The sequence below is a fragment of the Gossypium arboreum genome, chromosome 8 (genome assembly GCF_025698485.1).
Source record: "Gossypium arboreum isolate Shixiya-1 chromosome 8, ASM2569848v2, whole genome shotgun sequence".
Taxonomy (NCBI): Eukaryota; Viridiplantae; Streptophyta; class Magnoliopsida; order Malvales; family Malvaceae; genus Gossypium; species Gossypium arboreum.
Window position 1 is genome coordinate 14,257,672 of NC_069077.1, and position 13,822 is coordinate 14,271,493.

A 13,822-nucleotide genomic window follows, 5' to 3' on the forward strand; every position below is an offset into this window, starting at 1 on the left:
ACAAAGAGTTGCAGTAGTGTGCAACACATACAAAATCATTACTGATCATGATGCTCGAGATGACTATAACAAGATTGCTCGTCCGAGCTATATTCTGTCCGCAACATATGCAAGACCATATTCAATACGGGAAATCACATATATCCATTGAAATTCATCATTCAAATAGAACTTAATATTTTCCAGACAAGATCAGACATATGATTATTTCATGTATTTATAACATTTATGCAATTCATATAATCACATACCACATTCAATTCAAACATAAAATAAACACAATTTAGTTACACGAACTTACTTTGATATTCGTTTGTATAAGAAAATCTACTAATTCGACACTTTTTGTTTTCCTCGATCCAATTCTGTATTTAGTATTTCCGGATTTATATAAATGAATTTAATCATCAGTTTAATACAGTTCATATTCAATTGAATCAATTTACGCTCTAGGAAAAATTACCATTTTCCCCTATACTTTTCATAAATTCCAATTTCGTCCCTAGGCTCATAAAATGAAATTCATACAATTTAGTCATTATTCCAAGTCTAATCGAAATTTTCGTATAACATTTACAGCACTTGTATTTCACAAAATTCAGAAATTTCCATGGGTTTTACTACTTTTCAATTTAGTCCCTAAATTATGATTTCATCAAAATTCTTTTTGTAAAAGTTCTTTATCTATCAACAACCTTTCATTTTCTATCATAAATTTCAAATTTTCAGCATATTCATCCATGGAAAAATTTCTATACTTTGATGTCTTTACAATTTAATTCCCAAAATAAATAAATTAAGCTATTCCGATCTCAAACTAAAAACGGGACAAGAATACTTACCCAATTAAGCCAAGAAAGCTTGCTTTCTCTTTCCTAGGGCTTCCATGTATATTTTGGGGAAGAAGATGATATAAAATGATATTATTTATTTTTAATTCATTTATCATCTTTTAATTATTTTAGTTTCCAATTTAGTCCTTGCCTTTTTCTAATTTTCCATGGATGAATCAGTAAAAATATCTAATAACTTTTCTTTAATGGTCTAATTACCATATAAGGACCTCTTATTTTGAATTCCATAGCTAATTGATCCTTTTAGCTACTAGAACTCAACTTTTGTATTTTATGCAATTTGGTCCTTTCCATAATTAAACACATGATCGGTAAAATTTTCTTATCAGAATTTTCATATAACATTCCTATCATAATACGGGTCATACAATAATATTAAAATAAATTTTCTTTCTGGCTCAGATTTGTGGTCCCGAAATCACTGTTCTGATTTCATTGAAAATGAGTTGTTACATTCTATATGGATTTTACTTTTATTTTATTTTACCACTGTATTTTATTTAAATAAGGATTCGGGCCATTCAATTCTAACGGTATCATATCCCATAATATGACGTAATACATTTTGTATTTGCATAACTAGCGTCTATAACATTATATTTGAATTCATATTGCAAATAATTTGTAACTTAGGAGAAAGGCTTTTGCTAAGTTATAATATTTTTATAAAGTAAGTTAACTTAAAAATAATATAAAATTTATAATATATAACCTTTATAAAAATATTTTTATAAAGTGTCAAATAACTTTCAAAACGCTTCTTATAAATAATATAATTTTTTGTCATAATTTTAAAAGTTATTTCTTATAAATAAATTATGGCAAAAATCATAACTCTTTTTCTATAAATAAGTATATTATTTTTATATTGTATAGCATGAGCACATAAATAATTTATGTTCATACTTTTTGAGCATAACTTTTTATAAACAAATATATTATAACATTTTTATAATATGTAAATTATTTTTATAATATACTTTTGTCATAACTTTAGAAATTTTAGTATTAAAATAATGTAAATTTTTGTTATAACTTTATAAAATACACATAAATTTTTTTATAATATAGCTTTTAAGATTAATAATATAACCTTAGAATTTTTATTATAACTATCCCGAACACTCATACATATTTATGCTTATAATATAATTATAATTTTGTATAACTTAAACTTATATAAAATTAAATTTATTTATGTGTTTGAAAAGCCATAGGATAATTGAATTTAAGTGTATTTAGAATAATTAGTGTGCTCCAAATACATCCACTTCAGAGACACCCACAAATTATAATGGTTACCCAAACATGTCACCCTTGTATAATTACAAACAATTACACCCACATCCAATTACCATGTGATTTAACTCATTAAATTAACAAAAGATTATATTATATTTTATCCTTATATCACTTTTTCCATTATTTATATTTTTTCTTCTATTTTGAATATATTTTAATTTTTTATAGTTTCTATTATTTTCATTTGATAAGTATCTTATTTCCTTTTCCATTAATTTTTAATTTTAAATATATTTTTTATAAAAAATAATTTTCACTCATATAAAACCAGTATGAAATAATGAGACATTGACTATGTCTATGTGGTTGAAAATAAAAATAAAAAACTTTGTAAAGGTAAAGTGTGCCTCAATTTTTTCCATTGAATTCCATTTTCTAAAAAAGAAAATCAAAAGGGTGAAGTTTGCTTGATATGGAGTTGTTGAATTGGTAAACAAGAAGAGCAATGCATCATCTCTTCTCTCCTTTGTTGCCACCAAATTTCTAAGCATTTGATTTCAAACTCTTTTAACTTTCTTTCAGATAAAATAAAAACAACCAACCATGATGCAGTTGTTGAATGCTCTTCTTTGTCTTTCTGTTTCCTAAGAATAGTCCTTGGTATAAAATGTTGACTGATATTATGTTCAATTTTAAAATTATTTCTCCTTTAATTTTTACTTTTTTAATTTTACACCTACAATTCTTTTAATTGTTACAAGTAAAATACAATTCAAGTATAAATATAAATATATATTTGAGTAATTAAGTAGTAAATTGTTACAGCACAAATAGACTATCGAGTAGTTATAGAGTAGAATCAAATTATTACACACAAATAAATTAAGAATTAGTATAATTTAGATTAAAACCACAAACTGCACTAACACTCATACATGAAAATCCCCATATAATTGTGAATGATGAGTCTTATACTTGAGATCCATGATTTTTATTTTTTGCCAATTGTGTCAAGAACTCATTGACATTAATTCAAAAATCTAAAAAGCAAAAGGAAATGTTCATGTATATATGCATCGTTTTCAGGGGTTTAAACTTTTTTTTAAAGAAATATAATAGATTAATTTAGATAAAAAAATTCAAACTTCAATAAAAGAATAATTGTCAAAATCGTTAATTAAAAGATATTCCAACCGTAATAGGAGGGACAATTATCAAATTTATAAGTTAACTTAAATAAATACAAGAATATTTGTTAAGTTGAAATCTCGAATAATGCATTAACTACATATAAATTGTGGATTGAAAACCATGATGATGGGGAAGTGTTCCTCCACAGGCCTAATAGAAAACGAATTATTTCAATTTGAAGGTAGCCCATTGAAATCACTGCTAAACGCCGAAACCATATCCCCGAGATTAGATTATGGGCTGAAAACAAATATTCTAAAGTGTAAATCTTAACCTTGTTACTTTTTATAATTATTTTTGTTTCGATGAAATTTTTGAAATTATTAAGAAACGTTAAAATCTAGTATTTATAATTATTTTGTTTATATTTTTTAATCAAGTTATTGAAATTTGATGAGTATTTTTTAGAATTTTGGCCTAATGATTTATTTATTTCCTTAATTTTATAGAAAAATTATTTCAGTTTTTATTTTCTTTTTAATTTTAAATTCGTATTTTTGTTTAATCACTTAAAAATAATGGAAAATTTTAAATGTTTTTTAAATTTTGTTGACATGATATACATGTAGATTTTCATGTATAAGACATATAAGCATTTAACTAATTTTAAAATTTTTAAAATTCAAAGAAATTATAAAAAAGTATAAAATATAAAAATATTTTTAAATTAAAAATAATTAAATATTAACATGTCATTCATGTGACAATCCACATGAAAAACGTTAACTTTTTCATCTATTTGGGTAATTTGACAAAAATATATAAATTCTAAAATTAAAAAGAAAATAAAAAATTAAATGAAGGGCTAAAATAACTTTATTTTTTTTATATAAAGTTGGAGTAAAAAAATTATTATGGGTTAGAATTTCGTATAAAATTTATCCGATGATGAGTAATATTAAATTAAACTTATGGTTAAAAAGACTCCCAAATAGGTTTTCTGCTTCACTAATCACACCTTTCTTATTATCATATTGAGGATATTTTTGGTTTTGGAACGAAAAGAGACGGCGTCGTTTGATGGGCGGCTAATTTCTGTTCTTCAAACCTAGCGTTTAAAACATGTTATACGTGGGCAATCAAGCAGACTTGGACATAGCATAAGACATGGATCCTCTATTTAGAGGAAATGAGCATGTGTTTTTTCTTTTTCATATTTACTCAAATTTCAAATATATTTAAAGGGAGAAGAAGAATAAAATGATGGTTGAATAGAACAAATGAGCAATCTTGGTGATGGATTTTTTAGCCTATTCTACCATGAAAAGGTTGATTTTAAGTATTTTACCAGGGGTACATAATCAAAAACTACAAATACATGGGAGTCAATACTAATTTTCCCATCTCGCTCTTGTGTTTTAGATGGAGGTAATATTCCTTGATTTTCCTTTTTTTTTTTTTTAGCCAATTCATGGTTTGTTTTTAAGTTATTGAACTAGGATTGTTGATGATAACTTTTTTTTTTAAATTGTTGAATGTAATTTTATTTAAAAATGTAAAGCTTTCAGTAGACTTAATCATGGGTTGGGTCGATGCAAAAATTGAGACTTGTTTTTTTAGGTTCAAGTCCAACTCAAAAAACAGATTCAAGATAAAAAAAATGTTAAACTCAAGCCCAGTTCGTCCGCATTAAAAATTTTATATCATTTTTATATAAAACAAAATTTAAAAATATAATATATCAAATACACTAAAAACATTAAAATAAATGTTTCCAAACAAATTGAAAATACTTTTAAAAAATATTTTTATACTTAAACAACACTAAAATAGTTACAAATTAGCAAGTAAATAGGGTTTTTTACCCAGTTGGGTTAAAAAAAAATTTAAAATACCAAAATAAGGTGTCAGATACATTATTTACGGAAATGGGTTGTTTTTTTGGGTCGAGCCTACTGACAGTAGCGACCCATTTTTTTAATAATATAATTTATTTATTTTTAAATATTATTATTTTATTATATTTTAATAATTTTAAATTTTAAAATTCATCGGTCAAAACCGGTCGAGCTGGACTGGAGGCGCGACCGATCGCTCCTGCTGCAGGCGCGACCGATCGCTCCTGCTGCAAAGCGCGACTCCTGCAGCCCGCCACGTGTCCCCGCCCCACCCCCATGCCACCTGTAGAAACAGAGAGAAAAAATAAAATGTTATAATGGGGACCATATAAGCACCGGTCCCCAATTTTTTGATGCAGCAGAAAGAGAGAAAAGAAGAAGAAGAAGAAAAGAAGAAGAAGAAGAAGGAGAAGGAGGAGAAAGAAGAAAATGTTAGTAATTTTTTATAATTATTTTAAGATTAAAATGTTAGTAATTTAGTGTTATGTGATAATTTTTAGTGTTTGTAATTATTTTAAAATTAAAAAAATTACATTTCAAAAAAAGTAAAATATTAGTAATTTAAGAGTGTTATGTAATTATTGTGCTTGAATATAGTTTATTAATTGCTAATTTTGTTTTTGTTTTTGTTTTTAATACTACTTGTCAAGTCTTGCTTTATTTGTTTTTAATTTAAACTTTTTTGTTGAATTTTCAAGTCCATGATTTTTGTTTTACTTTTATCTAACATCCTATTTTGGTGTTTTAATTTTTTTAATCTAGTTGGGTAAAAACCCCATTATTTTGCCATTGATGCTCGATTTTGATAGCTTGATGGCAGCCTCCTTTAAATAAATATATAAAAATAAATATTTTGCCGTTATTGTCCATTTCGGATTTACTTGGAATCAATATTTTTGTATTTTATTTTAAAAAACTTTACTAGCATTCATTTCATTGTTAACAAAAAGTGAGAAATATAGTGGCTAATACATTCTAAAAATAAAATAAAAATTTATACCTATGTAAAATGTATAAACTTAGAGAGTTAATCTTTTCAAATATTTTTAAATTATAATTTAATTTAATTTCAAACTTTTAAAATTAATTAAATTTACCTATGTAAAGTGTTAAAAATAATTCTTTTAAATTTTATAAAAATTTAATCAAAACTTAAGGAAAAATAAAATATTTTTAAGAGTAAAATAGACTATTAATAAATTATGCTTATATTTTAACTTGTATAAAACACATAACAAGAGAATTAATATATATTAAAGAATTAAACACATTAATATAAATGATATGTTAAAATGCATTTGGCTTTATGATTGGAAGTAATGTAGTACTTTATGTTGAATAGATGCATAATTGACTAGTTGAAAGTGAGTATATGAGAAATAAGTTACTTTGAATATGGAAAGAAAACCCAATTTTCGTATATAATTGGGCTGACAACCTATTTGATAAATAATTTTTTAAAATTATTTTAGTAAAAACTCTAAATAATTATTAAACTTAATAATTTTTTTTCTTTTCTCTCAGTGGTATGGGAGGTGCAGGCCGGGGTGGGGGCGGGGACACGTGGCGGGCTGCGGAGTCGCGCCTCTGCAGCAGGAGCGACTGGTCGCGCCTCCGGGTCCGGCTCGACCGGTTTTGACCCGACTGAATTTTAAAAATTTAAAAATTATTAAAATATAATAAAATAATAATATTTAAAAAAATAAATAAATTATATTATTAAAAAAATAGGTCGCGCCTGTTAGATAGGCTCGACCCAAAAAAACAACCCATTTCCGTAAATAATGTATCTGACACCCTATTTTAGTATTTTAAATTTTTTTTAACCCAATTGGGTAAAAACCCCAAGTAAATACATCTAAAATAATAGTAAAACTAATAATAAAATTAAACTTATACAATATTCAAATAATAATAATATAATAATAGCAATATAATACTAAAATGACAGCAAAACAAGAGAAAAAAAAAATTTTAAACAAATTCGAGTAGGTTGGGTCCAAACCAAAATATCTTACCTGAGATATGACGTAACCCATGTTGAGGTATAATTTCCATACTTAAAATTCATCATATTTCAGCGTTCCCTAAAATGCTCCGATTTGGGGATATTATGTTTCTAAAAATGGAGGTATCATAGGTATAAAAAAGTTTTCTGTAGCAACAAATATTTTTTCAATTAAGATACTAAAACTATAATAAGCAATGGTAATACATATTTTTAATGCAATATTAAAATTAGCCACAGATCATGCAATTAAACCACAACTTTTTTTAGAGACATTATAAGATGTTATTCTCGTTAGGATTTTTTTTAATTTAATTTAATGCTAAAATCCAGCATCGCCAGTTATACGATTTCCAGAAGCCTTTAAAAGTAATTTTCCTTTTTTAATTGGCCAATGGACCATTATCGTCAAAGCTAAGAATCTCATATCTTCTGTTTCTGTATTTAATCTCCTTTCCATTTTAGGGAAAATTAACCCTTTATTTCAATTTTTTAAAATTAGGAATTTAGTTCATTTATTTTGAAACGTATCCAATAAGACACGTTTTTGCCACGTAATTTTGTTTCGTTCTAAAATCAATTTTTTTATCGTTGGATTGCTAACGATTAAAAAATCACCATCGTTGATTTTCTAACCGTTGAGACCAACGACTACTTAGACCAACGGTCACATTTCTTGATTTTCTAACCGTTGAAACCAACGGCTAATTGGACCAACGGTCACATTTTTCCAGCGGTCCATTTTTTTTTCTATATATACCTTATAATTTTAATTTTTTTCATTCAATTATATTCTCCAAACCACACTAAGGTTGATCGGAGGTCTTTTAATATCAAATAAGTCTTGAAATTTAGTACATTTAAGGTGGCTATTACAATTAATTGACTTAAAAGAAGTTGGACGACTCAATTGGGGATCAATTATATTGTATACATTATACTGAGAGATGTGGTGGGAAATTGAAGCACAAAAATTAAAATCGGTAGTTGTGTACTCCTTCTTCAGTCATGGGCATGGTATCATTTATCATTTTTACGTCACAAAGTAAACTTCTTTTATCAATTCCCACTCGTAATAAGGTAAGATTTATTTAATAATATAGTTATCATATTTTTTTCATTATTATATTTTTGGAATAACATATTGTTTGAATAGGTGGAGCAATGACGCTAGTCATATGGGTATCCCGAACGTGCTTGAAGATATCGGTTATCGTCAGATCAATCGTCAGAAGCTGGGATTAGTTTTTGAAAATTTCAATTATATAATAATCACGTAGGGATTTGAAGTTAAATATTAGGTACGTAATAAAATTTATAATTTTGTACTGTAGTTTAAATGGATGCTATACTTTGATTCGAGAATTCAATAATGCATCTTGGTCGAATTTTGTACGAATCACAATATTTGGCATGCCAATATGTCATTGATAGTTTTTGCAACTATTGAGATGCACGAATTCGATTGAGTGATGCATTGGTTTGGGTTTATGCAAAATATTCTGCCCTCACCTCAAGAGCTTGATGTTTTGCTGTTATTTTCCCATAATGTTACTACTATTTTGCTGTTATTATTTGGATATTGTATAACTTATGTTTTATTGTTAATTTTGCTACTATTTTAGAGGCATCTGGCCATTAAATTGTACTTATCTCAGTGTAATTTAAGTATAAAGTTTTTTTAAAATTTATTTTTCAATTTATTAGCAAATATTTATTTTAATGCTTTTCATGTAGTGTTTTTTTAAATTTTTATATAAAAATAAAATAAAAAATTAATACGTTTCATGTCTAGATTTAGCATCTATAATTCAAGTTAGGCTTAAAAAAAAAATTAAGCCTGTTTTCTGGGTCAGACCTGACTCAAACCTATCAAACGAGTTTAAAATTTTATTAGGGCATTGCCCAAATCTAACCGGACCCATAAACAAAAATAATGCGGAAATTGTCTACAATAAAATTAATGTATAACACAAATTAAAGTGGATGAATATACAGAATATAGGAAAGGAAAAGAGAAGAAAAAGCTTAAAATTAAAATTCAGAAACGAAAAAATGACGACCCTACTTGCTAATTTGAGTAAATTGTTTTTTATTTTAAAAATACCAATTTGACTTCAATTATTAAAGATAAATGGATTGCAAAGAGTATTGGGATCGGGTGTACAAAATTAGACCAAAACAAAATGCACAAGTCTTAAAATGAGCTCGGCCGCACACTAACAAAACAAATAGGGTATTTTAAGATTAGGTCTACCGTCACTCTTATTTCTCTGCCGCATTGGCTAGGGTTTACTGAGCCACTCTCACATTACTTTTTGTGTGTTCTCTTGTCTCCCCAATTTCTTACCTTCCTAACATCAACCTTAGATCTTTTCCTTTTTCCTCATTAATTCGCTTCCATGGCTTCAACCTTATCTTAGGGGTTCTCTTGATTGCTGTTTCTTTTTTAAGTTAGAAAAAAGAAGAAAAAAAGCTGAAGTTTTCAGTGTCATCTCTTAAACGTTAACAATGGCAACCAAGAACCCTTTCGATCTCTTGGATGATGATACTGAAGACCCAAGTTTGCTTATTGCTGCTGTTGAGCAGCAAAAGCTTGAAAAGCCTAAGAAAGCTCCTGCTTCGACTCCAGCTGCGGCTCAGCCTGCTAAGTCTGCCAAGCTTCCCACCAAGCCACTACCTCCTTCTCAAGCTGGTGACTTTTGTTTCTTCTTGGATTTTTCTTTTTAACGATTGTCTGTTTTGATTTGAAGATAGCATCCATAAAATTAGTCAATTTGTTTCTTGTGTTGATTCGTTAACTTAGTGGAGTATCTTTGTTGTGATTGGTTTTTGGATTTATGTATGGTTTATTGGATTAAAGATATAGTAGAACAAAAGAAATATGGATATTTTGTATCTCTCATTAATCTGCTTTTTTGTCAAATATTACGCCTAGTTATTATTTTGTTGGAATGATTTTATTGGGATTTGGTCATTGTAATATTCTTTCTTTTATTGCTGACCGTAGCTTTAGATTTTGTTGGTTTATTGAAAAATACTTTTAATCATTGACATGCTGTGTGCTTACTCATTTATCCCGCATTTTCCCTGTCTTTTTATGTAGTGAGAGAGGCTAAGAATGAGCTTGGACGTGGAGGTGGCCGTGGTACTGGAAGAGGCCGTGGCCGTGGAGGCAGTGGGTTCAGCCGTGATTCCAGAGTCGGCGATAACTCCAATGGGTATTCAGGAGGGTACAGACCCTCTGAAGAGGGAGATGGGAAGCAGTATGAAAGGCGCGGCGGCTATGATGGGCCTCGAGGTTCTTTCCGAGGGGGTCGCCGTGGTGGTTTTAACAATGGAGATTCTGGAGAAGGGGAACGCCCTCGCAGGCAGTATGATCGCCACAGTGGGACTGGACGTGGGTTAGTATTTTTCTACTCTTGGTTGCATGATTTGTTTTCTATGATTTCTCTATTGGTTTCTGTTTTGTTTAACCATTGATGGCATCATTTGTCTATACAGGAATGAATTCAAGCGTGATGGTTCTGGACGTGGAAATTGGGGTAGTTCTACTGATGAGATTGCACCGTTAGTATCTTTTTTCTCAATATCTATTGTGGCATGCATTAAAAATGTTCCTTATTTGATAAGGCTTATACATGTTTAAAAATGTACATATGTGTTTGTGTTGCGAGCTCATCATCATTATCTGCTATTTTGGCCAAAATAAGGGAGACTGAAGAAAATGTCACTGAGAATGAGAAGAAGAGCACTGAGAAGCAGTTTGGAGAGGAAGATGCTGCGGATGCCAACAAGGAGAATGCTGCAAATGAAACTGAGGAGAAGGAGCCTGAAAATAAGGTAGTTTTTTTAATCGCAGTTATGATTTTGGTTTTGTCGGAAGGTAGTGGTAGGGTAACAATAGTATTTTGGTGATTTCCCTCTATGTTTACTCGTTAATTGGTGATTATGGATAAATGGTATATGCTGATATATGTACCTTGAACTGTATTCTTTTTGGGCCATGTGTCTATCATCATTACATTTAAAAGCAATAAATTTTGAAGTGCATAGGATCGGTAGTTGAACTGTGGTTGTAATACAGATGTTTGTGGAGCCCATTTAAACTAGGTAATATTTGTTGGAGGAATTTATGTTACTTGAAATATTGGTTAAATTTCACATTCAATAATTATGAACCGGCCAGACTTCCTACTGGAATCAGCTTTAGGGTGATCCAATAATCGACTTAGTTTGGACTTGCCATGTTTAATAAGTCCTTCATGTTAACGTTCTAATTTTGAATGTGTATTTATTCTCTGTCTTTTTTAGGAGATGACATTGGAAGAATATGAGAAGATTCTCGAGGAGAAGAGGAAAGCTTTGGCTGCCCTCAAGACTGAAGGAAGGAAAGTTGATGTCAAAGAGTTTGAGTCCATGCAACAACTTTCGAACAAGAAGAGCAATGATGATATCTTTATCAAACTGGTAAAATTTCTTAACTCTCTCTTGTTATATTGTAATCTGTGCTGGGATATTGACTGGGCTTTTTGTTTGTTAGGGATCTGAAAAGGACAAGCGCAAGGATGCTGATAAAGAAGAAAAAGTCAAAAAGGTTTGCATATTTTTCTCATTTTATAGATTGATTATCTTCATTTTGTTTAACGAAGTATTGATGCACCTCTGGAGTTTGTATCGTGTAATTAAGTAGAATATGCTTCTATCTTTTCTGAATATGCTTCTCAGGTTCTTAGGTGGGTGGGGTTCTGTTCTTTCACCATTATTGCATGTTTGAATCCTGTTTCGATTTTCCTTTCACCAGTCATTAGTTAATTATAACTGATTTGGGGGCCACACCTGGTTATCTTCAAGCTTCTTTTTTTTTTTCTCTTATAAACAAAATCTTAAGTGAGTTGGTTTTCTCAGGGGTTGGAACTCGGAACAGAACGCTTGCTTTCTATAAACAGAACATTTTGAGTTCCAAATTTACTTTCTTAAACTATTTGTAAATGCGAATTATATGTAATTGCATAATAATGTGAATGTAAGAAGTATGATTGAATCAACTTGTCCTTATTAACTGTTATTGATTCCGATGGCTTGAATGTAGACGTCACTTGTGTTCTTCCACTTACTAAAGTTTTGCATGAATGCTGTTTCTGTGTAGTCTGTGAGCATCAATGAGTTCCTGAAGCCAGCTGAAGGGGAGAGGTACTATGGACCTGGGCGTGGACGAGGCCGTGGCCGTGGTCCCAGAGGTGGGTATGGAGGCAACACGGCCAGCAATGTGCAAGCTCCCTCAATTGCAGATCCTGGACACTTCCCCTCATTGGGTGGCAAGTGATGTCCGCCACCACAATCTACGCAATGGTTTTCACTTGGAATCCGTTGTGATTTATTCTATAGTCAGGAGTCCCCCCACCTTCCCTCAAAAAAACTCTCAAGACAAATCACCATTTCCCTTGTTAGAAACCATGAACGTGTTTTTGAGTGTAATTTTGCATGAATATCTTTTTTGTTTTCCATTCTGTTTTTGTTTTGGGTTAAAAATTAGAGAATATTACAACTGAGAAGTAGTAGCATCAGTTTTGGTCCTGTCCGAAACATTGCGTTAATGTTATTTCCATCCTCTTAAATTTTAATCTCTATTATTGACAAAATGTGAGACGGGGATGTTTTAATGTTGGTACAAGTGAGGGTTAGAATTTTAGTCTGATTTTGGGTGAAATGAGTTTTAAGTTAGCTTAATTTTTATAAAGTGAGAATTTTGGATCGGAAGCAATCTAAAGAAAAAATAGAGTAGTTATAGAGAAATAACGCCTCAATTAGTTGTTATTATTAAAATAAAAATTGGAATTTAATGGATGATTACAGATGATGGGGAGATATTATATTTATAATTTAGATTTGCTAAAAATAAAGTTTATCTATAGTTAAGGGATTTATATCATCTTAAAGATTATACAATCAAATCTTATTAGATTATAATCTCCTATAATCTTTTCAGATTACTTTTATATTCGTTAATTGTTTTTAAATTGAGTAAGTTCAAATTAAGAGCACCATTTAATAGATTGACTTTAATGGAACGCTATTTATACAATCTCACAGACTTTGAATAGCAGTCTGTGACACTGCTTTAAGCTCTTGCGGTTGTATATGCCTTACCTGTGCTATGGGTTTGCAGCATATATTTACTTGCGTTATGGGTAATCGAGTTCGAAAAATTAAAAATAAAAATTAAATTTTAAGTTAATTGAATTGAGTTATTTGAGTCAACTCGAATAAGTAATTCGAGTTTTTGAGTCGAGTTGAATTTACAATTTGAATAACTCAAATAATTCGACTAATTCAAATAAAAGATTGGAGAAAATACCTTTTAATTCCTATCAATTTTCAAAATGAGCAAATTAGTAATTTTTGAAATAATAATTTTGAGACTTAAATAAGTTAATAATTCAAAGTTTATCATAATAAAATATCTTTTTATTTATTTATTTTGCTTTGAAAAAGTTTTCAAAAATATATAGTTTTAAATTTATGAGCTCTAACATGGAATTAGTTATTCGTAACAAGATTTTAATTTGACATGTTTAATTTTTAATTTAACTTGAATAATTTCACTTGATTCAAAAAATTAAATCAAGTTAGAATGATAAAGTAAGATTTTTCACTCGATTCGATCTAACGCTCACTATTACTAATGA

At 29.2% G+C, this 13,822-nt stretch overlaps 1 protein-coding gene and 1 long non-coding RNA gene across 2 annotated transcripts; both read left to right on the top strand.

Annotated features, from left to right (window-relative positions):
• Nucleotides 1-8,144: 8,144 nt before the first annotated feature.
• On the top strand, nt 8,145-8,532 carry LOC128296506 (uncharacterized). The gene is made up of 2 exons (XR_008287113.1): nt 8,145-8,213; nt 8,290-8,532. It is a non-coding gene; the product is annotated as an uncharacterized LOC128296506 (long non-coding RNA).
• Nucleotides 8,533-9,370: 838 nt separating this feature from the next.
• LOC108469862 (RGG repeats nuclear RNA binding protein A-like) lies at nt 9,371-12,775 on the top strand. Its single transcript, XM_017770935.2, has 7 exons — nt 9,371-9,828; nt 10,240-10,537; nt 10,638-10,703; nt 10,847-10,976; nt 11,448-11,603; nt 11,677-11,730; nt 12,283-12,775. Exons 1-7 carry the CDS (start codon nt 9,645-9,647, stop codon nt 12,457-12,459), a joined length of 1,065 nt encoding a protein of 354 aa, XP_017626424.1. The 5' UTR covers nt 9,371-9,644; the 3' UTR covers nt 12,460-12,775.
• The last annotated feature ends 1,047 nt before the right edge of the window (nt 12,776-13,822 follow it).

Coding starts and splice junctions, on each gene's coding strand:
- LOC108469862 (XM_017770935.2), top strand. CDS start 9,645: ATGGCAACCAAGAACCCTTTCGATCTCTTGGATGATGATACTGAAGAC. Junction 10,538..10,637: donor CACAGTGGGACTGGACGTGG/GTTAGTATTTTT, acceptor TTGTCTATACAG/GAATGAATTCAAGCGTGATG. Junction 10,977..11,447: donor AGAAGGAGCCTGAAAATAAG/GTAGTTTTTTTA, acceptor TGTCTTTTTTAG/GAGATGACATTGGAAGAATA.